The 27,596-nt window shown below is 39.9% G+C and overlaps 1 protein-coding gene across 1 annotated transcript in view; it reads right to left on the reverse strand.

Annotated features, from left to right (window-relative positions):
- Positions 1-27,596, reverse strand: part of LOC126272715 (fumarylacetoacetase) — a 66,969-nt gene that overhangs the window by 12,433 nt on the left and 26,940 nt on the right. The window contains exons 2-4 of the mRNA XM_049975750.1: positions 21,071-21,181; positions 16,821-16,942; positions 5,551-5,691 (exon numbers count right to left, since the gene is read on the reverse strand). Of these exons, the coding sequence (XP_049831707.1) occupies positions 5,551-5,691; positions 16,821-16,942; positions 21,071-21,181 (374 nt within the window). The remainder of the gene's footprint in view (positions 1-5,550; positions 5,692-16,820; positions 16,943-21,070; positions 21,182-27,596) is intronic.

A 27,596-nucleotide genomic window follows, 5' to 3' on the forward strand; every position in this document is an offset into this window, starting at 1 on the left:
AAGAGCACAGGTAGTCCAAGTCTTCAAAAAGGGTCATCGAGCAGATGCGCAAAACTATAGACCCATATTTCTGATATCAACCTGTTGTAGAATTTTAGAACATGTTTTTTGCTTGCGTATCGTCATTTCTGAAAACCCGGAATCTACTCTTTAGAAATCAACATGGATCCTGGAAATAGCAATCGTTTGGGACCCAACTCGCTTTATTTGTTCATGAGACCCAGAAAATATTAGATACAGGCTCCCAGGTAGACGTCATTTTCCTTGGCTTCCAGAAGGCGTTCGATACAGTTCCGCACTGTCACCTGATAAACAAAGTAAGAGCCTACAGAATATCAGACCAGCTGTGTAGCTCAATTGAAGAGTTTTTAGCAAACAGAACACAGCATGTTGTTCTCAATGGAGAGACGTCTACAGACGTTAAAGTAACCTCTGGCGTGCCACAGGGGAGTGTTATGGGACCATTGCTTTTCACTATATATATATATATATATATATATATATATATATATATATATATATATATAAATGACCTAGTAGATAGTGTCAGAAGTTCCATGCAGCTTTTTGCGGATGATGCTGTAGTATACAGAGAAGTTGCAGCATTAGAAAATTGCTGTGAAATGCAGGAAGATCTGCAGCCGATAGGCATTTGGTGCAGGGAGTGGCAACTGACCCTTAACATAGACAAATGTAATGTATTGCGAATACATAGAAAGAAGAATCCTTTATTCTATGATTATATGATAGCAGAACAAACTCTGGTAGCAGTTACTTCTGTAAAATATCTGGGAGTATGCCTATGGAACGATCTGAAGTGCAATGATCATATAAAATTAATTGTTGGTAAGGCGGGTGCCAGGTTGAGATTCATTGGGAGAGTCCTTAGAAAATGTAGTCTATCAACAAAGGAGGTGGCTTACAAAACACTCGTTTGACCTATACTTGAGTATTACTCATCAGTGTGGGATCCGTACCAGGTCGGGTTGACAGAGGAGATAGAAAAGATCCAAAGAAGAGAGATGCATTTCATCACAGGGTTATTAAGAAAGCGTGATAGCGTTATGGAGATGTTTAGCAAAGTCAAATGGCAGACTCTGCAAGAGAGGCACTCTGCATCACAGTGTAGCTTGGTGTCCAGGTTTCGAGAGGGTGTGTTTCTTGATAAGGTATCGAATATATTGCTTCCCCCTACTTATACCTCCCGAGGAGATCACAAATGTAAAATTAGAGAGATTCGAGTGCGCATGGAGGATTTCAGGCAGTTGTTCTTCCCGCGAACCATAAGCAACTGGAACAGGAAAGGGAGGTAATGACAGTGGCACATAAAGTGCCCACCGCCACACACCGTTGTGTGGCTTGCAGAGTATAAATGTAGATGTAGATTTAGAAGTTGCACATTAATGTTGGTATTTGAAAAACTGTAATTATTGGTAACGTATGTAATCAATCTTAAAAAAAAGACAACAGTGATAATCTTACAAAAATAATTTAGTTTAGTGACCCAAAGTGAAGGGAGTTCTTTTGTTATTTTTACTCCTCTGGGGGTAATTACACTCACGTTGGGAACCACTGCACTAGGGGAAAGGGAGGTATCACTAACAGCAAAATTACAGAGGTCTTTGGGTAACAGAGAAGAAGCTGTATGAATATCAAGAGCTCAGATGGAAAACGAGTCCAAAGTGCACAAGGGAAAGCTGAAAGGTGTAAGAAGTATATAGGGGGTCTATACAAGGAAGATGAAACTGAAGGCAATATTATAGAAAGGGAACTGGATGTAGATGAAGACGACATGGAAAATACAATACTGTGACAAGAATCTGACAGAGCTCTGAAAGATCTAAGTTGAAACAAGGCCCCAGGAGTAGACGATATTCCATCAGCAATACTGATTACCTTTGGAGAGCCAGCCACATCAAAACTCTTCTATCTGGTGTGAAAGATGTAGGAGTCAGGCAAAATACTCTCAGAATTCAAGAAGAATGTAATAATCCCAATTCTGAAGAAAATAGTTGTTTACTGGTGCAAAAATTATTAAACTGTCAGTTTAATAAGTCATGGTTGCAAACTACTAACATGAGTTCTCTTCAGAAAAAATGGGAGAAGCCAATCAGTTTAGACTCCAGAGAAATGTAGGAACATGCAAGTCAATACTGACGCTATGACTTATCTTAGAAGATAGAATAAGGAAATGCAAACCTAACTTACAGCTTTTGTAGACTTAGAGAAAGTTTTTGACAATGTTGGCTGGAATACTCTATTTGAAATTCTGATGGTAGCAGGGGTAAAATACATGGAGTGAATGGCTATTTACAACCTGTACAGAAACCAGGTGGCAGTTATAAGAGTCAAGGGACATGAAAGGGAAGCAGTAGTTAAGAAGGGAGTGAAAAAGTGGTGTAGCTGATTCCTGATGTTATTCAATCTGTACACTGAACAAGCACAAAAAAATTGAGTGGTTTATGGAGAAGGAATAAACACTTTGGGGTTTGCGGATGACCTTGTAATTCTGTAAAAGACAGCAAAGGACTTGGAAGAGCAGTTGGACAGTGTCTTGAAAGGAGGATTCCAGATAAACATCAACAAACACAAAACAAGATTAATAGAATGTAGCCAAATTAAATCAGGTGATTCTTAGAGAATTAGATTAGAAAATAAGATATTAAAGTAGTAGAAAAATTTTGCTATTTGGGTAGCAAAATAACCGGTGGTGGCTGAAGCAGAGAGGATACAAGACTTAGGCTGGCAACGGCAATAAAAGCATTTCTGAAGAAGAGAAATTCATTAAAATAGAATATAGATTTAAGTGTTAGGAAGTCTTTTCTAAAGATATTTGTCTGGAGTGCAGCCATGTATGGAAGTGAAGCATGTACAATAAACAATATAGACAAAAAGATAATAGCAGGCTTCAAACTGTGGTGCTACAGAAGAATGTTGAAGATTAGATACCATTTGAAGATTAAATGAGTAGATAACTTAACTGATGAGAAGTTACTGAATGAAATTGGTGAGACAAAAAAATTTGCACCACAAATTGTCCAAAAGAAGGGAATAGTTGACAGGACACATTCTGAGACATCATGGGGTGATCTATTTAGTATTGGAGGGAAGTGTGAGGGATAAAAATCTTCGGAGACCAAGAGATGAATACAGAAAGCAAGTTCAGAAGGATGTAGTTTACAGTAGTTATTTAGAGATGAAGAGGTTTGCATAGGATACAGTACCATGGAGAGCTGCATCAAACCATTCTTTAGACTCAAGACCACAACAACAACAACAGCAACAGTGAAGAAGGAATTTTAATGATGAAGCAACATGTTTTGTCAATGTAAGAGTGAACAGGCACATCTGAGGTACGGGGAATCATATCCTTTGCAGGATTTGTCCATTTCAGTTGAAGTATTGTGTACTATGTGGCCTCATAGTAGAAAGTATACAGACTTCTACAGGACATATCTATAAATGCTGTATAATTGATATTGAATAAGCTACCACAACACACACAAGTTATGTGAGTAAAATACAACATATGTAACAAACAGTGTTTCTGACTGCTGTGATTGTGAAACTAGACAAGAAATTATTACTTACACAATGTCAGCTTTACCACAAAAGCCTACCATACACCAAGATCACAGTTGTATGATTAGGAACATAACTTACAAAACAAAACACGTAGGGGAAAAAAAATCTCAATTTTTGGAAAATTACAGTTTTCTTTCCAGGAATTCAGTAACACAAGAGAAAAATTAGTTTCATTTTGTACTTTATTTTGTGTGGACATTTAGCTGATTTGATGTCTGTGGGGGCATGATTGCATGTTTTTATTGCTATCAAAAGGAAAATTGCAGAAGAACACTATGTAGTTATGACACAATTTCTGGTCAGTGCTTACCTTCCCTATCTATCAGCAATATTAACATTTCTCCTAAAAGTGTTTTTATTCCTACACATTTAATACCACTTGTGTGCAGTTTTGTGTTGTGTTTTATAAGTTGTACTTGCATTTTGTTTCTAATGTCATGGGGGGTGGAAATCTCTTTTTTTGTTTATAGATTCTAAGTATTGTAGAGTAAAATATGTTACATCTATTACCACAAAGCAATGGCAATGGCATTGGGTTTACAGTGTTCATCTTAGATAACATTATCCTTAGTTCCAATTTATGTAATGAAAATTTTGTGGGGCTCATAAGTACTTTGCCAGTAGATCAAACCATGAGTAATGAGGGAATCCAATAGTTCATAGTAGAAAAGCTTTGAATCTGTACATTAACAGTACCTCTAATGACCTCTATAAGAATCAGATTTAGATGAACTGCTTTGCTAATATCTCTGAACATCTTACATCAAGGTAGAACTACAGATCCAATATCTGAAGAATCAGAAAGGAAGAACACCCTGAGCAGTTGTACCAAAGCTTTTGGATTTTCTCTGTCTGATTAAAAATATTCATAATATTATGTCAATACCCACTGCTACAGATTGTGTGTACATCAGTTACAAATGATGAGAGATGCTTTGCTCCTCCATATTTACGGTGGCCCTCATATTGGTTTGTAAATTACTCACACATCTGGATAAGATCACCTGGTTTTAACACACAGATAACGCATACTAAAATACATGTTCAACCAGATAATGACCATATGGCTGAAACTAGCAAGTTGTGAAAAATAAAGCAATAGTTTATTTCAAGAGCAAAGACTGAAGTTGAGCATCTGGCCTTATTCTCTGTAAAATTCATAACGGCTTCAGAACCTAACAAGAATAAACTGAAGGAAGAATGTTTTTTTTATTTATCACACAACTGGTGAACATTTGACAATAATTTATAATTACCCTTTAAGTAGATTAGGGTATAATCCACTACTCATACACAAATTGGGGGCACTGATAATGAAAAAAAGGTAGGTGAGCAGTATACAGGGTTTCACAATTAAGTTCCAAAGGAGCAGGATAGTACTAAATAACATGGACACAGTAAGGAATGAGAGATTGAGAAGAATAGTGAAAGAGAAGCCCATACAAGAGACCAAACATGGTATGGACATGTTAAAAGAATGGCTGTTTGCAGTGTACCCCAACAGGTTCATGAAATTACAGTAGGAGCCAAGAGACCTACAGAAAGTACAAGCGACAAATGGACTGTTGGAGTGATGGAATGTGTAATGACAAGAGGAGAAGGCTAGGGAAGAATGGAGGGGGGAACATGTTTGGAGGACAGCAAAAAATGGAGAGGCTGGAGTTCCAAGCAGTTCCAACTGCAAATTGTGATGATGATACAAATCACAGTATCAGTAACCATGTTGTAGCATCATATAAACGATGCACTAAAAGCATTTAGGCTTCTAAGCATCCCACCATTTGAACAAATGTTTTCCTGTGTTTTGTTATCAACAAATAGTACATCCATATCAAATAAACTGTAATCATACACTTCCTAAATTCTCTCAGGTTCATAACCCAGCAAAATTTCACAAATGTAATGAAATTCCATATGTTGATACAGTCATTAATGTCTAAAGCAGAAAAAAGTGTTTATTCTCACCAGTTTGGTAGTAATGCATTCTCTCGCCCTCGGAACATTATGCCCACATTTGTGGCATGATTTATCGATGAATAAAAATCAGTATAATCTCCAATAATTGCTGGAAGATGCATTTCAGCATCTGACTGTGGCACCAATGCTCTGTGAAAAAATTTAACAGTTTGTTAAGAGTAAATAAATATGTTATTAAAGCACATACATTAATCAATGCTGAGGGATTTTTTTTTAATTGGGTGTGAATTTTTGCATGCAAACATGTGCATATGTAAAAATCTGAGATATCCATAAATCCATTTGATCATCTGATCATTATATTATTTGCATGCATAGGTAACTATTACTTTTCGATAAATATCAGTGTGGTTACTTAAATAGTGTGCCAGCAATAGAAGGTAAATAGTAGCTAGATAACATAACTGAATAAACTGCAGGTTCTCTCTCTCTCTCTCTCTCTCTCTCTCTCTCTCTCTCTCTCTCTCTCTCTCTCTCTCTCTCCCTCTCCATACCCCCCCCCCCCTCCCCGCCCACCCCCCCCCCCCCCCCACCCCCACCACCACCACCACCATCCGAAGTTCCACCAGACCACCAGCTTACCTGGTAATTCTTTTTGTTAAAATTTTGGTTATGTAATCTCACTGTAGTAATATAGTTTATTGTTAATGCAGGCTTATAACAGCTACTTCTGTTTTGTTTATGTATTTCTATACTGACTGATTCACTCATTCATTCACAGAATGTTCTGCAAATTTCATCATAGAGCAGAGTCTTGAATGAGTCAAGTTATACATTAACAGGCAGAAGCAATGGCTGATGTTTACTTCTGAAAAGTATACTAACATACAATTATCACTAGTGCTAATCTACTCAAACTGATAGTTATGGCAATTACTTCTAGATCACTTTGCCTATGTATGTTAGAAGAAAAACAACTATTTTGAAAAAAGCCACTACACCTCAGCTACTGTTTTTAGCTGATATTTCAAACAAAAGTATTTTTGTAGTTTTACACAGACTATTATCAATTGTCTCTACATTGCCAAAGTCAGGATCTATCTAATACAAATATTAGTGTTACACAGAATTTACATTCTTGATTGAGTTATTATGATAAATTGTAGAATGAATGGTTAATGAGGTAGGCCTGCTCTTTTGCTTTATTTTCAAGTGTTTGGGATCTTCAAGTTACTGCGTGATATTTAATGGTAAACTGTTATAGACACTTTCACTAGAACATGAAAACCATTCCAAACACGAGAGAGGAACACATAGTCTATGTTGATATTATTTCGACTTCTATTATAGTGAATCTGAACTGCTGTGTTTACCCTAAATTTTCTTCTGTTATTAACCACAAATACCATTACAGAGTAAATCTATTGGCATGTAAGGTTTATTATTTATCTACCTGTTTATTCATTTTTTAGATCCATGAAGCCCTGATGCAAGTGTAGTGCTGCGATGTAGAATGTGTCAGATTATTACAGTAATAACCATACGTAAATTGTCATGAGGCTTACAATCTAGATCATATGTAAACACATACATGATAAGCGAGGTACAAGTTTACAGACAATAAACCAGATAATAGCAGTAATAATCATCACACAAACAAATTTTAAGGCTTGCATCCAAATTCACATAAAATGCTTTCTGTCAATTAGTGATACAAAGTGCTAGATAGTTAAATGTACATGTTGTTGTTGTGGTCTTCAGTCCCAAGCCTGGTTTGATGCAGCTCTCCATGCTACTCCATCCTGTGCAAGCTTCTTCATCTCCCAGTACCTACTGCAGCCTACATCCTTCTGAATCTGCTTAGTGCATTCATCTCTTGGTCTCCCTCTACGATTTTTACCCTCCACACTGTGTTCCAGTACTAAATTGGTGATCTCTTGATGCCTCAGAACATGTCCTACTAACCGATCCCTTTTTCTGGTCAAGTTGTGCCACAACCGCCTCTTCTCCCCGATTCTATTCAATACCTCCTCATTAGTTATGTGACCTACCCATCTAATCTTCAGCATTCTTCTGTAGCACCACATTTTGAAAGCTACTATTCTCTTCTTGTCTAAACTATGTATCGTCCATGTTTGACTTCCATACATGGCTACACTCCATACAAATACTTTCAGAAATGACTTCCTGACACTTAAATCTATACTCGATGTAAACAAATTTCTCTTCTTCCGAAACGCTTTCCTTGCCATTGCCAGTCTACATTTTACATCCTCTCTACTTCGATCATCATCAGTTATTTTGCGCCCCAAATAGCAGAACTCCTTTACTACTTTAAGTGTCTCATTTCCTAATCTAATTCCCTCAGCATCGCCCGACTTATTTCGACTACATTCCACTATCCTCGTTTTGCTTTTGTTGATGTTCATCTTATACCCTCCTTTCAAGACACTGTCCATTCCGTTCAAATGCTCTTCCAAGTCCTTTGCTGTCTCTGACAGAATAACAATGTCATCGGCGAACCTCATAGTTTTTATTTCTTCTCCATGGATTTTAATACCTACTCTGAACTTTTCTTTGGTTTCCTTTACTGCTTGCTCAATATACAGATTGAATAGCATCGGGGAGAGGACCTTTCATGCCCCTCGACTCTTATAACTGCCACAAGGTTTCTGTACAAATTGTAAATAGCCTTTCCCTCTCTGTATATTACCCCTGCCACCTTCAGAATTTGAAAGAGAGTATTCCAGTCAACATTGTCAAAAGCTTTCCCTAAGTCTACAAATTCTAGAAACGTAGATTTGCCTTTTCTTAATCTTTCTTCTAAGGTAAGTCGTAGGGTCAGTATTGCCTCACGTGTTCCAACATTTCTATGGAATCCAAACTGATCTTCCCCGAGGTCGGCTTCTAATAGTTTTTCCATTCGTCTGTAAAGAATTCACATTAGTATTTTGCAGCCTTGACTTATTAAACTGATAGTTCTGTAATTTTCGCGTCTGTCAACACCTGCTTTCTTTGGGATTGGAATTATTATATTCTTCTTGAAGTGCGAGGGAATTTCGCCTGCCTCATATAGCTTGCTCACCAGATGGTAGAGTTTTGTCATGACTGGCTCTCCCAAGGATGTCAGTAGTTCTAATGGAATGTTGTCTACTCCCGGGGCCTTGTTTCGACTTAGATCTTTCAGTGCTCTGTAAAACTCTTCATGCAGTATCATATCTCCCATGTCACCTTCATCTACATCCTCTTCCATTTCCATAATATTGTCCTCAAGAACGTCGTCCCTGTAAAGACCCTCTATATATTCAGTATCACTTAAAATACAGGTCACAAAGTATTGCATAAAGAGCTACCCAACAGATAAAATTTAGCTGTTCTCTCTAAATTTTGTCATATGCCCAAAGACTAATTAGGCTTTTATTGTATACTTTTATGCTTGAGTAATGTATTCCTTTCTCTACATGCAGTATTTTTCTATATCTTTGTGAAGATTATCTTTACTTCTCATACCAGAATTATGATATGCCTTGCTTATTTTGTAAATTGTATGATTCTTGTTGACAAAGCACATAAGTGAAGCAATGTATCAGTATGGCATGGTGAGGATCCCCAGCTGTTTGAATAAAATTCTGTAAAGGCATCTAGGGTGAACTCTACTGATAACCATCTTCTGTGCAATAAAGGCTTTATTTGCTTGTGACCGTTTTCACCAGAATATTGTACCATATGTCATGAATGAAAAAAGTCGAAGTATGCCTATTTGATTGTCTCCTAATCAAAAACAGATGCTATTAAATGAATAGGAAATGCTGCCAAATTCAGTCTTGGACACAGGTCTAGGATCTGAACTGACCAGTTTAAATCATAATTAATACATTATCCCAGGAAGCTGGAACACTCGATTCATAAAAATCCCTATGTTCCTGAAGATAATTCTTTAAGTTTTTCTGTTATTGTACCATGTCTTCTAATATGAGGTACAGAACATGATGGATGGATGGATGGATGGATGGATGGATGGGTGTGTGGGTGCAATGAAAGGCGTAGTTCAAATTTCCATCCAATCTGATGTAGATGCAGAAAGGCAAAAGCAAGTGTTCCAGTGGAAAACACATCGGCACAAGCTGGAGTGAGTGGGTATCAGTACTCCCATAAGTCAGAACAATATGGTTAGGAGCAATTAGATCCATAGAGTAACTCTGACAGAACAATTGTTAATTATCAGGTTACATCTACTTTTCTTTTTGAAGAAAAAAAATATTTCAAATTTTAAAAAAAGAAAGTAGATTGTAAACTACATTTAATTTCAAATATATTATGTATGTGTATATGAGACTTTTTTATAACCGTCATTCGTCAATAAACCTGGGAAATAATACAAATAAATAACATGTTCCTTGTGGTGGCTCTTTTGCAACAGCAATGTACATTTTATCTTCATTTATAACAGAAGGTCTTTTCTTGTGCTGTGTTAGAGATATTTATCTCACCACACTGTCTCTTAATTTCTCCAATCAGAAATGCCTGGCATTGGTTGTAGTGGGCTTAACTATACTGTAGCTCACAAAAAGGCAGGTTGTTTATTATAGCTGGAAGGAAATTCAAAATGCCATACTTAGCAGACAGTCACTAATTTTTGACATATATTCCCTGTAAGTGAACACATAAAATACTGTATACCAAAAGGACAATAGTTCGAGGAGCCAAATATGATAATTTCATTGCAAACCATGCCTTCAGTAAGTATTCAAAGAATAAAATCATGTTAGTGTCTTTTTAAATTGTGAATTGAAACACACATTAAAAACAATGGTCCAATCATTCTCAGTGTTCTCTTCAAATAATGACAAGATGTGTGATCCTATTTTCATAAAATTGAATATGTCATACTGATCAAGAAAGTCTTAGCTTTCATGTTTTTTATACAGCTATGTAATGGGAATCTAAGAGAAAAATAAAATTTAATTGCCTTCCAAATACAGGATTTTCTTTTAATTTTTTAAATGTTTCCACATTATTTTTGAGCATTTCTGTTAAAGAAAATTATGGAACACTCTATATTTCCATGTGCAATTTTTAATATATACATCAAAAAAAGTTTTGCATCACCTCAGTTCCGAGAGTTCCAGAACCTGTACAGAAAATTGGAATAGAGATCAATGTAAACATCATTTCTGCCCTTTTTATTGCTCATGAAAACCACACTTTGTATGTTGTACTGCCATACAGTGAGACCTTCGGAGGTGGTGGTCCAGATTGCTGTACACACGGGTAGCTCTAATACCCAGTAGCATGTTCTCTTGCATTGATGCATGCCTGTATTCATTGCTGCATAGTATCCACAATCATCAAGGCACTGTTGGTCCAGATTGTCGCACTCCTCAACGGAAATTTGGTGTAGGTCCCTCAGAGTGGTTGGTGGGTCATGTCATCCATAAACAGCACTTTTCAATCTATCTGTCTGGAGAACATGCTGGCCACTCTAGTCGAGTGTAGTTATTCTGAAGAAAGTCATTCACAAGACGTGCACGATGGGATCACGAATTTTGTCCCTGAAGACAAATGCCTTGCCAGTCAGCTGCTGATATGGTTGCACTATCGGTCGGAGGATGGCACTTATATATCGTACAGCTGTTATGGCACCTTCCACAACCACCAGCAGCATATGTCGGCCCCACATAATGCCACTCCAAAGCAGCAGGGAATCTCCTCCTCGCTACACTTGCTGGACAGTGTGGCTAAGATGTTCAGCTTGACCGGGTTGCCTCCAAACATGTCTCTGACAATTGTTTGGTTGAAGGCATTTGCGACACTCATTGGTGACGAGAAATTGATCCCAATCCTGAGCGGCCCATTCGGCATGTTGTTGGGCCCATCTGTACCGCACTGCATGGTGTTGTAGTTGCAAAGATGGAACTCGCCATGGATGTCGGAAGTGAAGTTGCACATCACGCAGCCTATTGCGTACAGTTTGAGCCAGAACATGATGTCGTGTGGCTGCACGAAAAGCATTACTCAACATGGTGGCATTGCTGTCTGGGTTCCTCCGAGCCATAATCCGTAGGTAGCAGCCATAAACTGCAGTAGTAGTCCTTGTGCGTCCTGAGTGAGGCATGTCATCGAAATTTCCTATCTCTCTGTATCTCCTCCAGCTACGAACAACATCGCTTTGGTTCACTCCGAGATGCCTGGACACTTCCGTTGTTGAGAGCCCTTCCTGGCACAAAGTAACAATGCAAGCATGATTGAACCACAGTAATGACCATTTAGGCATGGTTGAACTAAAGACAACTCAAGCCGTGTACCTCCTTCCTGGAGGAATGGTTGGAACCGATTGGCTGGCGGACCCCCTCCATCAAATAGGCACTGCTCATGCATGGTTGTTTACATCTTTGGGCGGGTTTACTGACATCTCTGAACAGTCAAAGGGACTGTGTCTGTGATACAACATCCACAGTCAACTTCTATCTTCAGGAGTTCTGGGAACCGGGGTGATGCAAATTTTTTTTATGTGTGTATTTCCAAAACTTTTTAGTTCTAGTTTTTAATAAAAACAGTCAGAGACTTTAAATTTTTATTTCATTTTAAATATTGTTTGAAGTTCTAAAAATACTGTCAAAGACAAAAGGAAAACACCACAAAGAAATAATTTGAATGGGGCAGAAATTGGTAGATGTGATGTACATGTACAGACAAACAAATTATTACCATTGCAGAAAAAAATAGATGATTATTCAAAAGAAACTGCTTTACAAACTGCACAAATCAATAATATGTTGGTCCACCTCTGGCCCTTATGCAAGCAGTTATTCAGCTTGGCATCGATACAGTTGTTGGATGTCCTCCTGGGGGATATCATACCAAAGAAAGGCAATAAACAAGATGTTAACAACTACAGAGGAAATTCTTTGCAACCATTGCATACAACATATTTTCCAAAATTATACTAAACAGAGTAGAAACAATGCTGGAGAGTAATTCAGGTGAATATCAAAGTGGTTTCAGGAAGGGAAGATGATGTTCTGGATAAATATTTAATCTGGAGTCAATCATTTGACACAGATTACTGAATTCAAAAGATGTTTGTTGATTTCCAAAAGGCCACTGATTCTGGTGACAGAAGCTATTGACAAACTAGAGCTACATGAGTGGGAGCAGCTTGATATCCCTTTCAAGTACTTGGAATATTACGGCTGAGTGAGCTGTAGCAAAAGATATAATGCTCTTTAAAGATTTGAAAGTAGAGTAAGATGGATTTTTTGGTAGCGGATCACATAACACAATAGCCCATTGGTTATATACATTGGCTGGCAGTTTGTCAATTCAGGTTCAAATCTCACTGCTGCCTTTTTTTCCATTTTATTTTATTCCTCACATGTTAAACAATTAATTATAAAATTTAAATGTAGTAAAACAGTTCAATTTTTTATGTAAAATTAATATATTCAATTTAGTTACAATTACTACACTTGCAAGTTGAAAGGCTATTAGCCAGCACTTTGTAAAACATAGTTAACATTTTGCACGAGCTACCAGTGGTATGACAGCAAAGGAATTTAGTGTTACATAATGAAAAAACCATAGCAGTGAACATGTAAAATAACTTTAAATAAAAATACTTAGAAGTATGGCCTATTTTTGTGAAGCAAAAAGGAAAAAAGATACCATATAAAACTACACACAAATACTCATTACTGGTATGTTGTTGATTCAAAATCTAAATACTTATAAAGTCATTAAATGTATTATGTGTGTAAATAATGAAGTTTATTTCTTGAAATGACTGACATAGTTCTTTAAAACAAAGTCCAAAGAACTTTGGGTCCAAAAGTTCATCCTACTCACATGTTAAATAAATTATGTAGGTTGAACATAGTTATGAAAGCATTACTTGAAACTGAACAGATCATCACATGAGCCAGTGCTTAATTTCTAAAATTTTATGTGCTGGAGCGCACGCAACTGTTAACCATCCAACCCATCCTCCTAGTTTTACACACACACACACCACACACACACACACACACACACACACCTCATTGGTCTTTCCAGGGGGTGGGAGCAGGGGTGGGGGGTTGTGACTTTAAAAATGGCCTCTACGATAATATTCCAGGAACTAATGATTATCCACTCAATATTTGTTGTAGGTAGATTATCTTGATATTTCAAGAGCAACAATGATTGCATGATTACCTTCAAAATAAACCAGTAATGATAAACTGATATGAATATGAAATTTCTTGAGGAGGAAGAAATCAGAAATGAGAATACTGTTGGTTACATACAAAAATAACTAGTCATAAAGAGCCTTTGTTTATTCTTCTTCGAAAGTCAAAATCAAGAGAACAAATTTTAAAAATGCTTATCCACTGTTGTATATAACAAAAAATACATTTCTTCATTTTCAAGAAAAATGCACTTTCAGTCACACCAAATGAAAGTTTAAAAGTTACACAGGGGTGTAGCTACCGCTGCATCAATGATATGGGGCCCCTGACATGTATCAGCAAAAATTCATAAAATGTTTTTTACAATCTAACTCAAGATGAATGCTTAAGTCTTTAGCCATTCCCTAAACACTTAATTAACAGGGAGCCCAAATGTCGGCAACAATGAACGTCTCAGATTTGCCGCAGCACTCATCAGCAGACAACAATGATTATGGTATTTCTCCTTTTAAATTGATTGAGAACAATCTATATCCTTTTACGTCAATCTGCGCACGAGGTTCATGACATTCTAATGTTGTAAATCTAGTGGTTATTTGTTCATTAATAAATTTAACACTGAAAGAAATGAGTAAAAGAGAGATTACCACAGTGGAGCTATGAAAAGAAGAAATAAACAGGAGGAGGAGGAAGTTATAAATAAACTGCCCAAAATTTCCTCTTTTTTTTGGGCAATCAGATTCTGTGAGTGATTTACTTTGCAATGGTGAGTACTAAAAACTTAAGTATCTCCCCAGAAAAATATACTTCTTGGTTATAATTTAGGTCGCATTACAGAGCGTTCTACACTGTGTCACATTATATCATTCCATTCTTTAATAATGAAAACTTTGTACCAGATAAATTTAATTTCCACTAAAAAAGACGACCATGATGAATGTAGAAGTATAATTAATATTTTAAAGAACTGCAATTTTATAGTGCTTGTTGCCTTTTTCAATTCATTATTTGAAATCTTTAATCCAGTTTCTAAGGCTCTACAGCATGAAAATAATGATTTACAGAAAGCTAGTATTTTACTAAGTAATGTTTTGAATTGACTGAGCGAATAAGAAATAAAAATTCATTCCGTGGTTTGCTAAATGAGTCCAGAGACCTAGCAAAATAGTAGGGGTTAACAACTGTTTTCAAAAATAAGAGACAGAAGATGACAAAGTGATATTTTGATGAGTTATCAGAAGATGAGAGAATTTCAGACCTGGAATCGTACTTGAAAGTCATTGTGCACTATTGCTGCTTATATATATTAATTTCTCAAACTAAACAAAGCTTAGTAATATATTGTAAGTGTTACAACCATAATCGTTTCCAAATGAAATAACAAAAAAAGGAAGCAGGAAAACTGACTGTTAAATACAGTAAAGACATGTCACTTTATGTATATGAACAATCAATTTATTTGAAAAAGTGCTTAAAAACTGAAATTAAGAAAATCCATTCCATTAAGAAACTCATAGAATTATTACTGATTAAATTCAATAGCTTTGCATCCAGTTTTCTGGAGGTAATAGTAGCATGTTTCCTATTTTTGACCCTTCCTGTAACAACTGCAACAGCTAAAAGAAGTTTGTCGAAATTAAAACTATCTTAGGACATCTATGAGCCAAGAACAGCTTTCAGACTTGTCAGTGCCATCTATACTGGCAGAACATCTTGAAAAACTAAAATCATCTTCAGCTGTGAATGTTGTAATAAGTGAGTTTGCTGAAAAATGGCGAGAGAAGTATATATCTGAATTGTTTGGCTAACTAGGCTCCTACGAGCATTAATGGTAAATAATTACTTACCTATGTAACATACACTTAACCAATACATATTTATTTCATGACAGTTTTTGTTTCTTTTGAGAAAAATCTTTACCCTCCATTTGATCTTCGCCATAGGTTGGGCAGAAGGGCCCCGCAACAAATTTTGATACTGGGCCAATCTAAAGCAAGCTAAGTCACTGAAGTTACAGTTCAAAATAACTACATAATTGTTTTTCTAATGATAGCTCATAAAAGAAAGAGTAACCATGAAGAACCACCTGCGATATGAAACTACATAAAATTTAATATTCCAACTGATCCAGTTTGAAGGTTTGGCTATTGCCCAAATTTGTCATTGAGTAAAGTTAGAAAACTCATGTTTGACTCTCACTTGTTTCAGTGAACACTTGTCATGCACAACTCATATAACCTGTTTTCATTCATTGTAGAACAAAACAACAGTTTTCCTGTACATAGAGTACTAAAGGATTGTTTGGTTGCGCATCCTCTTGTCCACCCCCCACCCCCCACCCCCCACCCCCACCCCATTTGACACGGAATGGGTGACAGCTGTCAAAGTGGAGCTACTGTTGGTGGTTACTACACTTCATATGAATGGATGTATTTATGGAGCCATTTGAGAGAGGAGATCAGCTTCTAAAAAGGTGCCTCATCGAGTTTAGTAGAACCAGGTGAAGCGTATTTAGGAATTGGTGTTAAGGTTATGGAGGAAGGAGCATCAGTCCAGATCATGAAAATGTGATCAATGAATCTGAACCAGACAAGGGGTTTTAGGTGTTGACTGGAAAGGAAAGATTCCCCCAAACGGCCCACAAATAAGTTGGCAAAGGAAGGTGCCACACAAGTACTCGTAGCAGTATCATGGATTCTTTTTATAGATTTGACCTTTGAAAGTGAAATAACTGTGGGTCAGGTTGCAGTTGGCTAGGAGGATTAGGAAAGATGTGGTCGGTTTGCTATCAGGAGGATATCTTGCAGCTACCATGAATGTGGACATTTAGTGAGATTGTGGTGTTTCTCTCTCTCTCTCTCTCTCTCTCTCTCTCTCTCTCTCTCTCTCTCTCTCTTCAGTAGAAAATGAAACCAAGTAATTAGTAACCAGTGTCTGGGAAAGAACTGCAAGAAGCTGTCAAGAAGACAAACTGGACTGGAAACCAACCTCTTCAGATCTTGCATAGGTAAGGAGATGTTATGCATGAAATGAATCTCCAATCATGGGAAACATGCAAAAAAAAAATGTTGTTATATGTGATAAATAAAAAGTTTTGAAATTTAGTTATGAACACAAAAAGGTATGAAGTATATTAAAACCAGCTATTACCTATTCCTCAATTCAGCATCATCTTGTAGAACTCTATTTTCAGAGGATAAAAGTGTCTGTATTGTATCACGTGCTTCTTTCCATGCTGCTGGTGACAGTCCCATAAAGCTGTTGAGAACAGGCTGAAACGAAAACAATTAGTTAGTTACCCAAAATAGAAATTCATCAATCCTTTTTTTTATTATTATTTTTATTTTTTTAAGTTAATGGAGCCATTTCTCCACCTGCCGCATTCTGAATTTGCAAATTTAGTCAGTTTCACAGAATATACCATACGTAGACTGGGGCAGCAGTAAGAATTTAGATTGATGATGCAGGCATGCCAGGGTAATGTGTGCAGTTGTGCGAACTGCTGTGCCAAGGTGGCATAGTACGCAGGACCTGTTCAATTCTCAGCCTTGGTACAAATTTGTCTCTCATCGCTTCAGTTTATGTACATAGAGACACATACACTGTCAAAAAAAAGGTCACAACACCAAGAATGAGTTCAGTGACAAACAAAAGTTGGTAGGCATGTTTCTAGAGCTGAAAGATGATGTATTAAAATTTGACGCCAGTTGGATTGATGCTAATAATGCCACTATGAGGATGCAAATTAGGTTTGCTTTAAATACAAGTGTTGTGTACATAGTCCCGCGTAGTCAGCGCGTACACAACTTTCCCAATAGAGGGTGCCCCGCTAAGCACAACAGCGCAGGCACAGCGCTCGCCTGTCTCCACACTACGAGATGGCGCTGCCTTACAGACGGACCAAATTCCGCTTCTGCTGATCCGCGTATTAATATGTAACGCAGCCAATGAGATTGCTGCTAACGTAGAACCTTTTCTCCTCGTGGATCACACTTGCGCAGTGATACCTGAATGCGCGAGGTATTGTAATGAGTGTACAGACCTCTGATTAGTCAGTCTGCATTTGTGTGTACCAGTCTACAGTCAAGTTTCATTCTGCGCTTAATAAGATTACCATGTTCCTGTACATAGCCATGAAGATACATCTATAGACACTTTGTCAAGTATCAGAGATATGTGAGAATAAGATTAACGTACCAAGACCAAAGGAACTTCAGATTGTCAATTGCAAACAGCATGCAGAATCAAGTTACATAATATCTACTCTAAGTGTGCAAGTGGCATTTCTATCGTCTGACCTAACGGCAGAAGATAAACACGCCATGATAAGACCATGAGACATATTGCTGACACTCGCCTACTTCGTTAGAGTGACAAGTCAAATAATCTGATGGTGTGTGTACTGAAGGTCTTACAGTATGCACACCACAACAAGCTATAATGGTCATGAGTTACCTTTGAAATTGGCCATGCTGAGTTGATGTTAGTCAAGAATGCCTTTAAGGCGACAAAGACACTGTCGTCACCACCTCACTGAGTCTGAAAGAGGTCATGTAATAGGGCTACGAGACTCTTGATACTGCAATACTGCAGAAAGACTTGGCAGGAATGTAGCCACTGTACGTGACTGCTGGCAGCAGTGCTCATGAGAATATACGGTCACAAGAAGACTAGGCTCCAAATGGCCACATGGCACTCCTGAGAGGGAAGACCATCGTGTTCAGTGTATACCTTTGGCACATCATACTGCATCACAATTTGAGCAGCAGTTGGCACCACAGTGACACAAGGAACTGTTACAAATCAGTTACTTCACAGACTGCTCTGAGTCAGACACACAGTAGAGTGTGTTCCACTGACCCCAGCACCATGGCCATCTTTCTCTTCAGTGGTGTCAAGTGAGGGTTCACAGGAGGACAGGGTGGAGGTCAGTTGTGTTTTCTGATGAAAGCTGGCTCTGCCTCAGTGCCAATGATGGCCTTGTGTTTGTTAAGAGGAGGCCAGTGGAGGGCCTGCAACCTACCTGGCTGCATGCTGCACACACTGGAGCCACACCTGGAGTTACAGTCTACGATTCAATTTCATATGACAGCAAGAGCACTCTTGTTATTATCCCATGCACCCTGACTGCAAATTTGTTTATCAATCTGGTGATTTGATCTGTTGTGTTCCCATTTATGAACAGCATTTCAGGGGGTGTTTTCCAACAGGATAACAGTTGCCCAGATATCGCTGCTGCAACCCAAAATCATCCACATAGCGTCAAAATGTTGTCTTGGCCTCCTTTATCACCAGATCTGTCTCCAATTGAGCACATATGGGAGATCATTGAGTAACGACTCCAGCATCACCGACAATCAGCTTTCGCCATCCCTGCACTGACCGACCAAGTGCAACAGGTGTGGAACTCCATCCCACAACCACATCTGGCACCTGCACAACATAATGCATGTATGTTTGCATGCTTGCGCCAACACTCCGGCAGTTACTTCAGTCGTTATTGTATCAGCATTTCACATTTGCAGTGGCTTATCTAACACTTGAGCTTGCAATGTTAACCACTTAACTATGTTACCTAGACAAATGAATTCTCGAAATTTCATACTCTTATGTTATCATTTTTTGCTGTATTTTATCAAATTAATGATATTTCCCTCATATCAGTATAGGAATAAAAAAAAGATGAAGAACATCAAGAAATATGTTACATTCATTTGAACATCAGATGAAAATCATTGGAATGAAACCATTACATGTAAATGAATAAAAGCTAATATTTTACTGTTGTAGATGCAGTGAATATCAAATTTAGACTGAGAAATCAAATTTAGTTGACAGCTGGTAAATGATAGTTCATAATCAATGCGACTTTCTGGCAGATTAAAACTGTGTTAGACCAAGACACACACACACCTGGAATGTTTGTCTTTAACAAGCAAGTGCTCTACCAGCCGCACTATCCTAGCACAACTGATGACTTACCATCTCATCTGTACTCCTACCTTCCAAACTTCAAAGTAGTCCTCCTACACACCTTGCAGGACTAAAATTCTTGGAAAAAAGGAAATTGTGGAGAAACGGCATAGCCTCAGCCTGTGAATTTGTTTCCAGAATGAATTCTCACTCTGCAGCAGAGTGTATGTGGATATGAAACTTCCTAGCAGATTAAAACACTGTGCTGAACTGCACTACAAACATCTACATCTACATCTACATTTATACTCCGCAAACCACCCAACGGTGTGTGGCAGAGGGCACTTTACATGCCACTGTCATTACCTCCCTTTTCTGTTCCAGTCGCGTATGGTTCGCAGGAAGAACGACTGTCAGAAAGCCTCTGTGAGCACTCGAATCTCTCTGATTTTACATTCGTGATCTCCTCGGGAGGTATAAGTAGGGGGAAGCAATATATTCGATACCTCATCCAGAAATGCACCCTCTCGAAACCTGGTGAGCAAGCTACACCGTGATGCAGAGCTCCTCTCTTGCAGAGTCTGCCTCTTGAGTTTTCTAAACATCTCCGTAATGCTATCACGGTTACCAAATAACCCTGTGACGAAACGCGCTGCTCTTCTTTGGATCTTCTCTATCTGCTCCATCAACCCGATCTGGTACGGACCCCACACTGATGAGCAATACTGGGACCTTTACCTTTTGTTTGCAAGTACTCTATCCACTGAGCTATCCAGAGTGTAGATTGAAAATGCTTCTTCATTTGGCTCCACAACAATAATTGAACTATCAGCAAAGAGAAATAACTCTGGTCCTCGGGTCAGATGGAATGGCAGTTCATCAGAATAGAACCTGAAAAGCTAATGTATTGATCAAACCCTGCAAAATGCCTATTGCAATTTCTCCTCACACAAATGATGTTGCATCCCACGAAAAATTAATTGAAGAGTCTGACGTAAATGCACCCTGTTTCTTTGACAGCAGTTAAACCCATCCTGTTTTTTAAATAATGACTAAACCTGGCATTTTCCAACAAGTGATACTGTAGTACTATGGATATTGTTCGATGTAACAAGTAACTTGGGAACAATGTTACAGTGCTTGGATAGCTGGTGAAAGTTTATTCTTGGAGTTGGGGAAAATATTCCCATTATCAGGAAGAGCACAGCTGCCGATTGTAGTCTTGGCACATATTTTGTGATAAGGATTTTTTCTATTTTTTTGGGGAGGGTTGAGGGGAGGAGTTTGAGGGGGGGAGTACATTTTTCCTGGAATCATTCATAATATTCCATTACACTCACATGATCAGAACCTTGTAAGGGTAGCTTTGTAGCTTTTATGTAATGAACACCTTAAAATTGAAGTATTAAGAACTGTATACCTATACAAAGGAAAACTAGCTTTGGTAAGAAACAATGGATTGTTTGATAAACTTATAATAGTCATACCTCCTCAAAGACATGTTGCTTGTCCTTCAGATGAGGTCCTGTGAAGAGATGGTGTATGGCCTTGAGATCCAGAATCTGATCTCCGATAGCTACTCCAATGCGATGACTTGGCTGAAACGACAGGACATAATCAGATGTCATTCATGGCAAGTTCACCTTGTTACATTTTATAAAGTGATTAAATCTGATTTTATATTTAGTGTGTTGTATATTTATTACAGTGATATTCATGAATTAACCTAAAACATTATATTTAAGATTTTATATGAAAGTATTACTCAATGGAATAGACTAACCTTCCTAATAGAAAGTTATTTACTCCAGTTCGTAGCTCCACCACATTATCTACATGACAATTACTACGCTCTGACAGGTCACTGAATAGATGAGTATCCATGCACCTGACTCCTTTCTGTATCAATGTTAACCCTGTGATTCTACAATCAATTAATGAATGAAATGGAAATATGCAGAATAAACTAGTTTCTTCATTTTTTACATCACCTATAGCAGTAATCATACACAGCGCAAACATATAAAAATGAAAATAATCAATTTTTGACAATATAATGTAACTATATAGATAAAAAAAGTCTACTCACCCAACAGTGCCAGGAGAACAAACACAAAAAGAGGCGTTTATACTTATGCAAGCTTTTGGAGCCAGTGGCTCCTTTTTCCTGCAGAAGGGCTAAAGGGAGGAAGAGTGGTGAAGGAAAACGACTGGAGAGGTTTAGGGAAAGAGATCGATTTCAGACGAGTTACCCAAAACCATGGGCCAGGGGAGACTTACTGGACAAGATGAAAGGGAAAGAAGGTTTTTCCTTCTCATCTCATCTGGTAAGTCTCACCTGACCTACAATACTGGGTGACGTTTCAAAATCTACCCCTTTTTCTAAAATTCTCCAGTCCTTTTCCTTCGCCCCTCTTCCTTCCCCTTCAACCCTTCTGCCAAAAGGAAGAACCGCTGGCTCTGAAAGCTTGCATAAGTATAACATACTTTAACTGTGTGTTCTCCTGCAGTTGCTTGGGCAGTAGACTTTTTTCATCTATCCAGTTACATTATGGTGCAAACAGTTACATTATGGTGCAAACATAGTTGAACTAAGGTGTTTCAATACTTCTAGGCACCAGGATTTCCAGTTAATGTTGTACTCCATATGCAGTCGCAAAAATTTAATACTTTCTACATTTCTTGTATTTCATTCTTTGGGAACATTGTTTTTAAAGCTTGTGGAGTTCTATGAAAAGTACTCATACTGAACTGTGTCTACTGAGTTTTGTCAAAATTCAATAATAATCCATTTGCTGATTTTTTTGGATACTGTATTAGTTGGAATGTTAAGTTTGGTTTGGTTTTGTTTTGCTTTAGGGTGCAAAAAACAACTAGGGTCATACGTGGCCAAGCCAAAACTATAGAACACAAAGACAGAGAGGAGTTAAAAAACGACTATATGTCAGTCCCAATTGACATAAGAGAAGACAGCTAAAACCAGGCACATGGGGAAAGGGCTAAAAAAGACATCATACAGAAACGGAGGTCCAAAACTAAAAATTAAATGGCCTTCGCCATATTGCTTTGGCAGATAAAATGTAAAACGCAGTCAACAGCCTACGTGTCATTTGCTGAAGCAGCCGCTAACTCAGACAGTTAACCCAAGTGGGAACGTAAATGGTTAAAAATTGGGCATTCCGTCAGGAAGTGGCAGACAATTAAAACTTGGGCACAATGTGTACAAAGTGGTTGGGTAACACCACTTATCAAATGTCAATGGCTAAAAAGGCAGTGCCCACTATGCAGCTTAGTTAAAATGACCTCCTCCTGGTGGGAGGGCTGAGGGGTGGTCAGCCAAGCCACTGGGAGAGGATTAATAAGCTGGAGCTTATTCCCATGAAGGGACACAACCTCCTGATGGACAGCAACACAGAGGTCATCAGAGGGAACATAGGAACTAGTGGTCTGAGGTACGAGGACTGCCTTGGCAGCAGCGTCAGCAGCCTCATTTCCCGACAGTCCGACACGACCAGGAACCCATAGAAACATCACATTGGCTCCACCAACCAAGAGTGAGCAAGTGACAATTTTCCTGGACCTGCTGCGCTAAGGGATGAGCCTATGACACTGGCTTTGCAACATCTTGCATGCCTTTAGGTTCGCCGCGACCAACACTTACCATCTACTGACCACAAAACATGGAGGCCTTGGCAGCAGCGTCAGCAGCCTCATTTCCCGGCAGACCGACACGACCAGGAACCCATAGAAACATCACATTGGCTCCACCAACCAAGAGTGAGCAAGTGACAATTTTCCTGGACCTGCTGCGCTAAGGGATGAGCGGTGTACAGAGCACCGACTTTGAAGGGCACTGAGTGAGTCTGAGAAGAGTACACAATTGAAAAGGCTGTGCGCATGATGTGCTCCATAGCCTGACACAGGGTGTAGAGTTCAACTGTAAATACTGAGCAGAGTGCCAGAAGCCAATATCAAAAGATAGAGGTGCCAATGTCAAAGGCACACCTGACCCCACAGTCAGTCCGAGAGTCATCATTGTACACAAAGGTACTATTGTGAAGTTCCATGTGAAGATCATGAAACTGAAGGTGATAAGTGAGCTTGGAGTAGTGCCTTTAGGAAGCGAATGAAGGCCAAGGTTAACATAGGCCACTTCACGAAGCCATAGTGGTGAAGGGTTCACACCCACTGGGAAAGTTGCAGGTAGAGTGAAGTTAGACCACCATAGCAAGTGCCGAAAGTGGACTCCAGGAGGTAACAGAGAAGAGGGACACGCCCCATGCTGGCATCAAAGGAATCATCGAAGAAGAATGAGAACAGTGGTAGTTCAGCAGCTTCAGCATACAGACTCTCAACCGGGCTAGTATAAAAGGCACCAGTGGCCAAACAGATGCCACAATGGTGGATAGTGTTGAGACAGCGTAAGAGGGATGGACGTGCAGACACATAAACAAAGCACCCCTAGTCGAGTTTCGAACGGACAAGAGACCAGTACAAATGGAGGAAGGTGGTTCGTTCGGCAGCCCAGGAAGTACCATTTAGGACATGTAGGACACTGAGGAACTGCGTACAGCAGGCTGCCAGGTAAGACACATCGGAGGACCAAGAGAGTTTCCTATTGAGCATGAACCCCCAGGAATTTTGTAGTTTCGATGAATGGAAGAGCAACAGGCCCAATATGTAAAGATGGTGGGAGGAACCAATTGCATCGCCAGAAACTCATACAGACAGTTTTGTCAGTGGAAAAGCGAAAGCCATTGTCGATGCTCCAGGAATAAAAACGATCAAGACATCACTGAAGAAGCCGCACAGTGAGACACGTCTGTGGAGAACTGCAATAGATAGCAAAATAGTCAACAAAAAGGGAGCCAGAGATGCCCGGCGGGAGACAGGCCATTATAGGGTTAATGGCGGTAGCAAAGAGGACAACGCTCAGGACGGAACCCTGAGGCACACCATTTTCCTGCATAAAGGTGTTCAACAAGGCAGAACCCACACGCACCTTGAAAATTTAGTCTTTTAAAGATTTCTGAAGGAAACAAGGAAGCCGCACACGTAAAGAGAATGGAGGATACCAGTTCTCCAACAGGTGTCGTAGGCTTTCTCCAAATCAAAAAACATGGCCACAGTCTGGGATTTTCGCAGAAAACCATTCATAACATGGATGCACAAAGTAAAAAAAAAAAAAAAAAAAAAGTGCGGAATGCCGTGCTCGAAATCCACACTGCATTCGTCAGTAAATTGAGACACTAGAGTCACCATATCGGCCGGGCATGAACCATACGTTCCATCACCTTGCAAATGAAGCCAGTGAGAGATGGGGCGGTAGCTAGAAGGAAGGTTTTTGTCCTTACCGGGCATAGGTATGTGTATGACGGAGGCTTCACGCCAACGTCCGGGAAATGTGCCCTCTGCCCAGATGCGGTTGCATGTGTTAAGCAAACAGAAAGTGCTTGCCTGCAAGAGAAAGTTGCTGCAACATCTGAATGTTGACACCATCTGGCCCTGTGGTGGGGAGGATCGAGATTATCTGAGAGCATGATCTAGCTCCCTCATAGTAAAGGCGGCATTGTAGCACTCACAATTCAGAGAAGAGAAGGGTATAGCCCGAGCATCCTCCACTCGTTTCCAATGGAAGCAGGCAGGGTGATAGTGGGAAGAGCTCGAAATGTCTGCAAACTGGCAGCCCAAGGTGTTGGAGATAGCAGTAGGGTCCATGATGACATCATCTGCTAGTGTCAGGCCAGAAATGGGGGAATGGATATTGGTCCCAGAGAGCCGTCGGAGGTTGGCCCACACGACAGAGGAAGGGGTGGAACTGTTAAAAGAACTACTGAATGAAATCCAACTAGCTTTTTTGCTACCCTGAAGAACGCGACGGCACTTTGCACGCATATGTTTATAATGAGTGCAGTTTTCCATCGTAGGATGACGCTTAAAAACGCGGAGGGCACGTCTCTGTGCCTGAATTGCGTCGCTGCATGCCTCAGTCCACCAAGGGACTACGACATGACGTCGTAAAGAGGAAGTGCGAGGAATGGAACGTTTTGCAGCAGTAAGGATAACGTTTGTGAGAAGTTCCATCTGGTCATCACAAGTGGGGAAATCTTAGTCTTCGAAGGTCGCCAGGGAGCAGTATAGCTGCCAGTCGGCCTCAGTAAGCTGCCATTTGGGTGTGCACGCAGATGGGGTAGGAGTCAGCAAACTGACAGCACATGGGAAATGGTCGCTCGAGTAGGTGAAAGAATGATGGGAAGTTGGGCAGTGCAGAAGGATAGGTCCAAGTGGGAATAGGTGTGAAAGGAGTCAGGAAGGAATGTGAGTGCACCAGTGTTAAAGTAGAAGAGCTTATGTTGGTTAAGGAGGTCAGCCAAGAGGGCACCTCTGACAGGTCCTGGAAGAACCCCAAAAGGGGTAATGTGCATTAAAGTCATCGAGCAGCAAAAATGGAGAAGGTAGCTACCCAATAAGCTGAAGGAAGTCTGCTTTAGCGACATCGAATGGTGGAGGGACATAAATGGTACAGAGGGAAAAGGTTAGGTGGGGAAGGAAAAAGCGAACTGCAACACCTTGAAGATGGGTAGTCAGGGAGATGGACTGACTATGAATGTCATCCCGTATGGACAGCATGACACTCCCACGAGATGGGATGCCGACCTCAAAGGGAAGGTCAGAATGAACCAGGAAGAAACGTGAAAGCTCAAAGTGGTCGTGAGGGCGCTATTTCGGTTCCTGAAGGCAGAGTACAAGGGGACGCTGCGATGCTAAAAGTAGCCATAAATCCTCTTTGTGGGACCTAAGGCCGCGAACGTCCCATTGTAGGAGAGTCATGATGAGGAAGAGACGAAGGGGTGTCACCTCGGCAGCTGCCGAGCTACAGCCTGTGAAGAGTCGCTACTACAGGGCACAGAAGCAAGAGGATACTGCTCCATGGGGTCCACAGAAGCATTGGCTTTGCTTGTGCAGTTGGTCTGTGGAGTCCAGCGCTAAAAAACGGTTGGTGGTGCACACCAGCAACACATAGGCCAACTGCGCCAAGGTATCACGTGGCCACACCATTGAAGAGGATCTTCGAGTTGGCAAAGGAGAAGACTGTTTGTCTTTGGTGGACTTCTTCAAGCCTTTCCAGTTAGAGGAAGACTCAGGTGTTGGCTGGCTGGAGCGATGTAGGAAGTCTTCATGGGAGTACTCCTTCTGTCCTGTCCGGCCTACTGGTTGTGTAGCTGGTGGCTTCGCCCCTTGAGGCGAGAATTTGATGGCTTGTTGCACAGCCGGACGGGGGGATGGCGATGCTACCTTGACACTGGGCGATTTCACAATCTCAGAGCTGATTTGGAGGTCGCATGTCTGCGTGGCCATGTCCTTCATGGAGGGAGGTGTAACAAGGAGAGAACTATAGGTGCCAGACGGGAGAACGCAGGGTCTGCGACTAGCCAATAACTTGCGAGCATCTGGGTAAGGCACTTTTTCCTTTACCCGGATCTATTGGGCAGTAGGGAGTAGGAGGCGGACAATCGCCGTCATGTGCACCCCCGCCACAGGTTACACATTTGGCTGAGTGTCGACAAGATGTACCAGTGTGGCTGAAACGATGACAATGGTAGCAGCATTGGGTTTATAATGTACGGCCGGACTGTGATAATTTCATAGCCTGTTTTGGACAGAAGCATCACACTACCAAACGTGAGAAAAAGAGTGCGAGTGGGCACGAAGGAGGAATCTACCTTTTTCATTACACGATGGAGGGCAACGACACCCCGATCAGAGAGATAAGATTAGATTTCAGCCTCGGTTAGACCGTCGAGCAGCCTAGTGTAAATGAAACCACAGAAGGAATTCAAAGTTTTATGGGCCTCGACACGAGCAGGGTAGCTATGGAGAAGTGAGGCGGCACGCAGTTGTTGTGCTTGAGAATCAGAAGTAGTCTTCAAAAGCAAAGAGCCATTCTGTAAACGAGAGCAGGAATTTACATGGCCGGCATTCGCATCAATGCCTTTCTGAATAATAAACGGA

Source organism: Schistocerca gregaria, chromosome 5, assembly GCF_023897955.1.
Source record: "Schistocerca gregaria isolate iqSchGreg1 chromosome 5, iqSchGreg1.2, whole genome shotgun sequence".
NCBI lineage: Eukaryota > Metazoa > Arthropoda > Insecta > Orthoptera > Acrididae > Schistocerca > Schistocerca gregaria.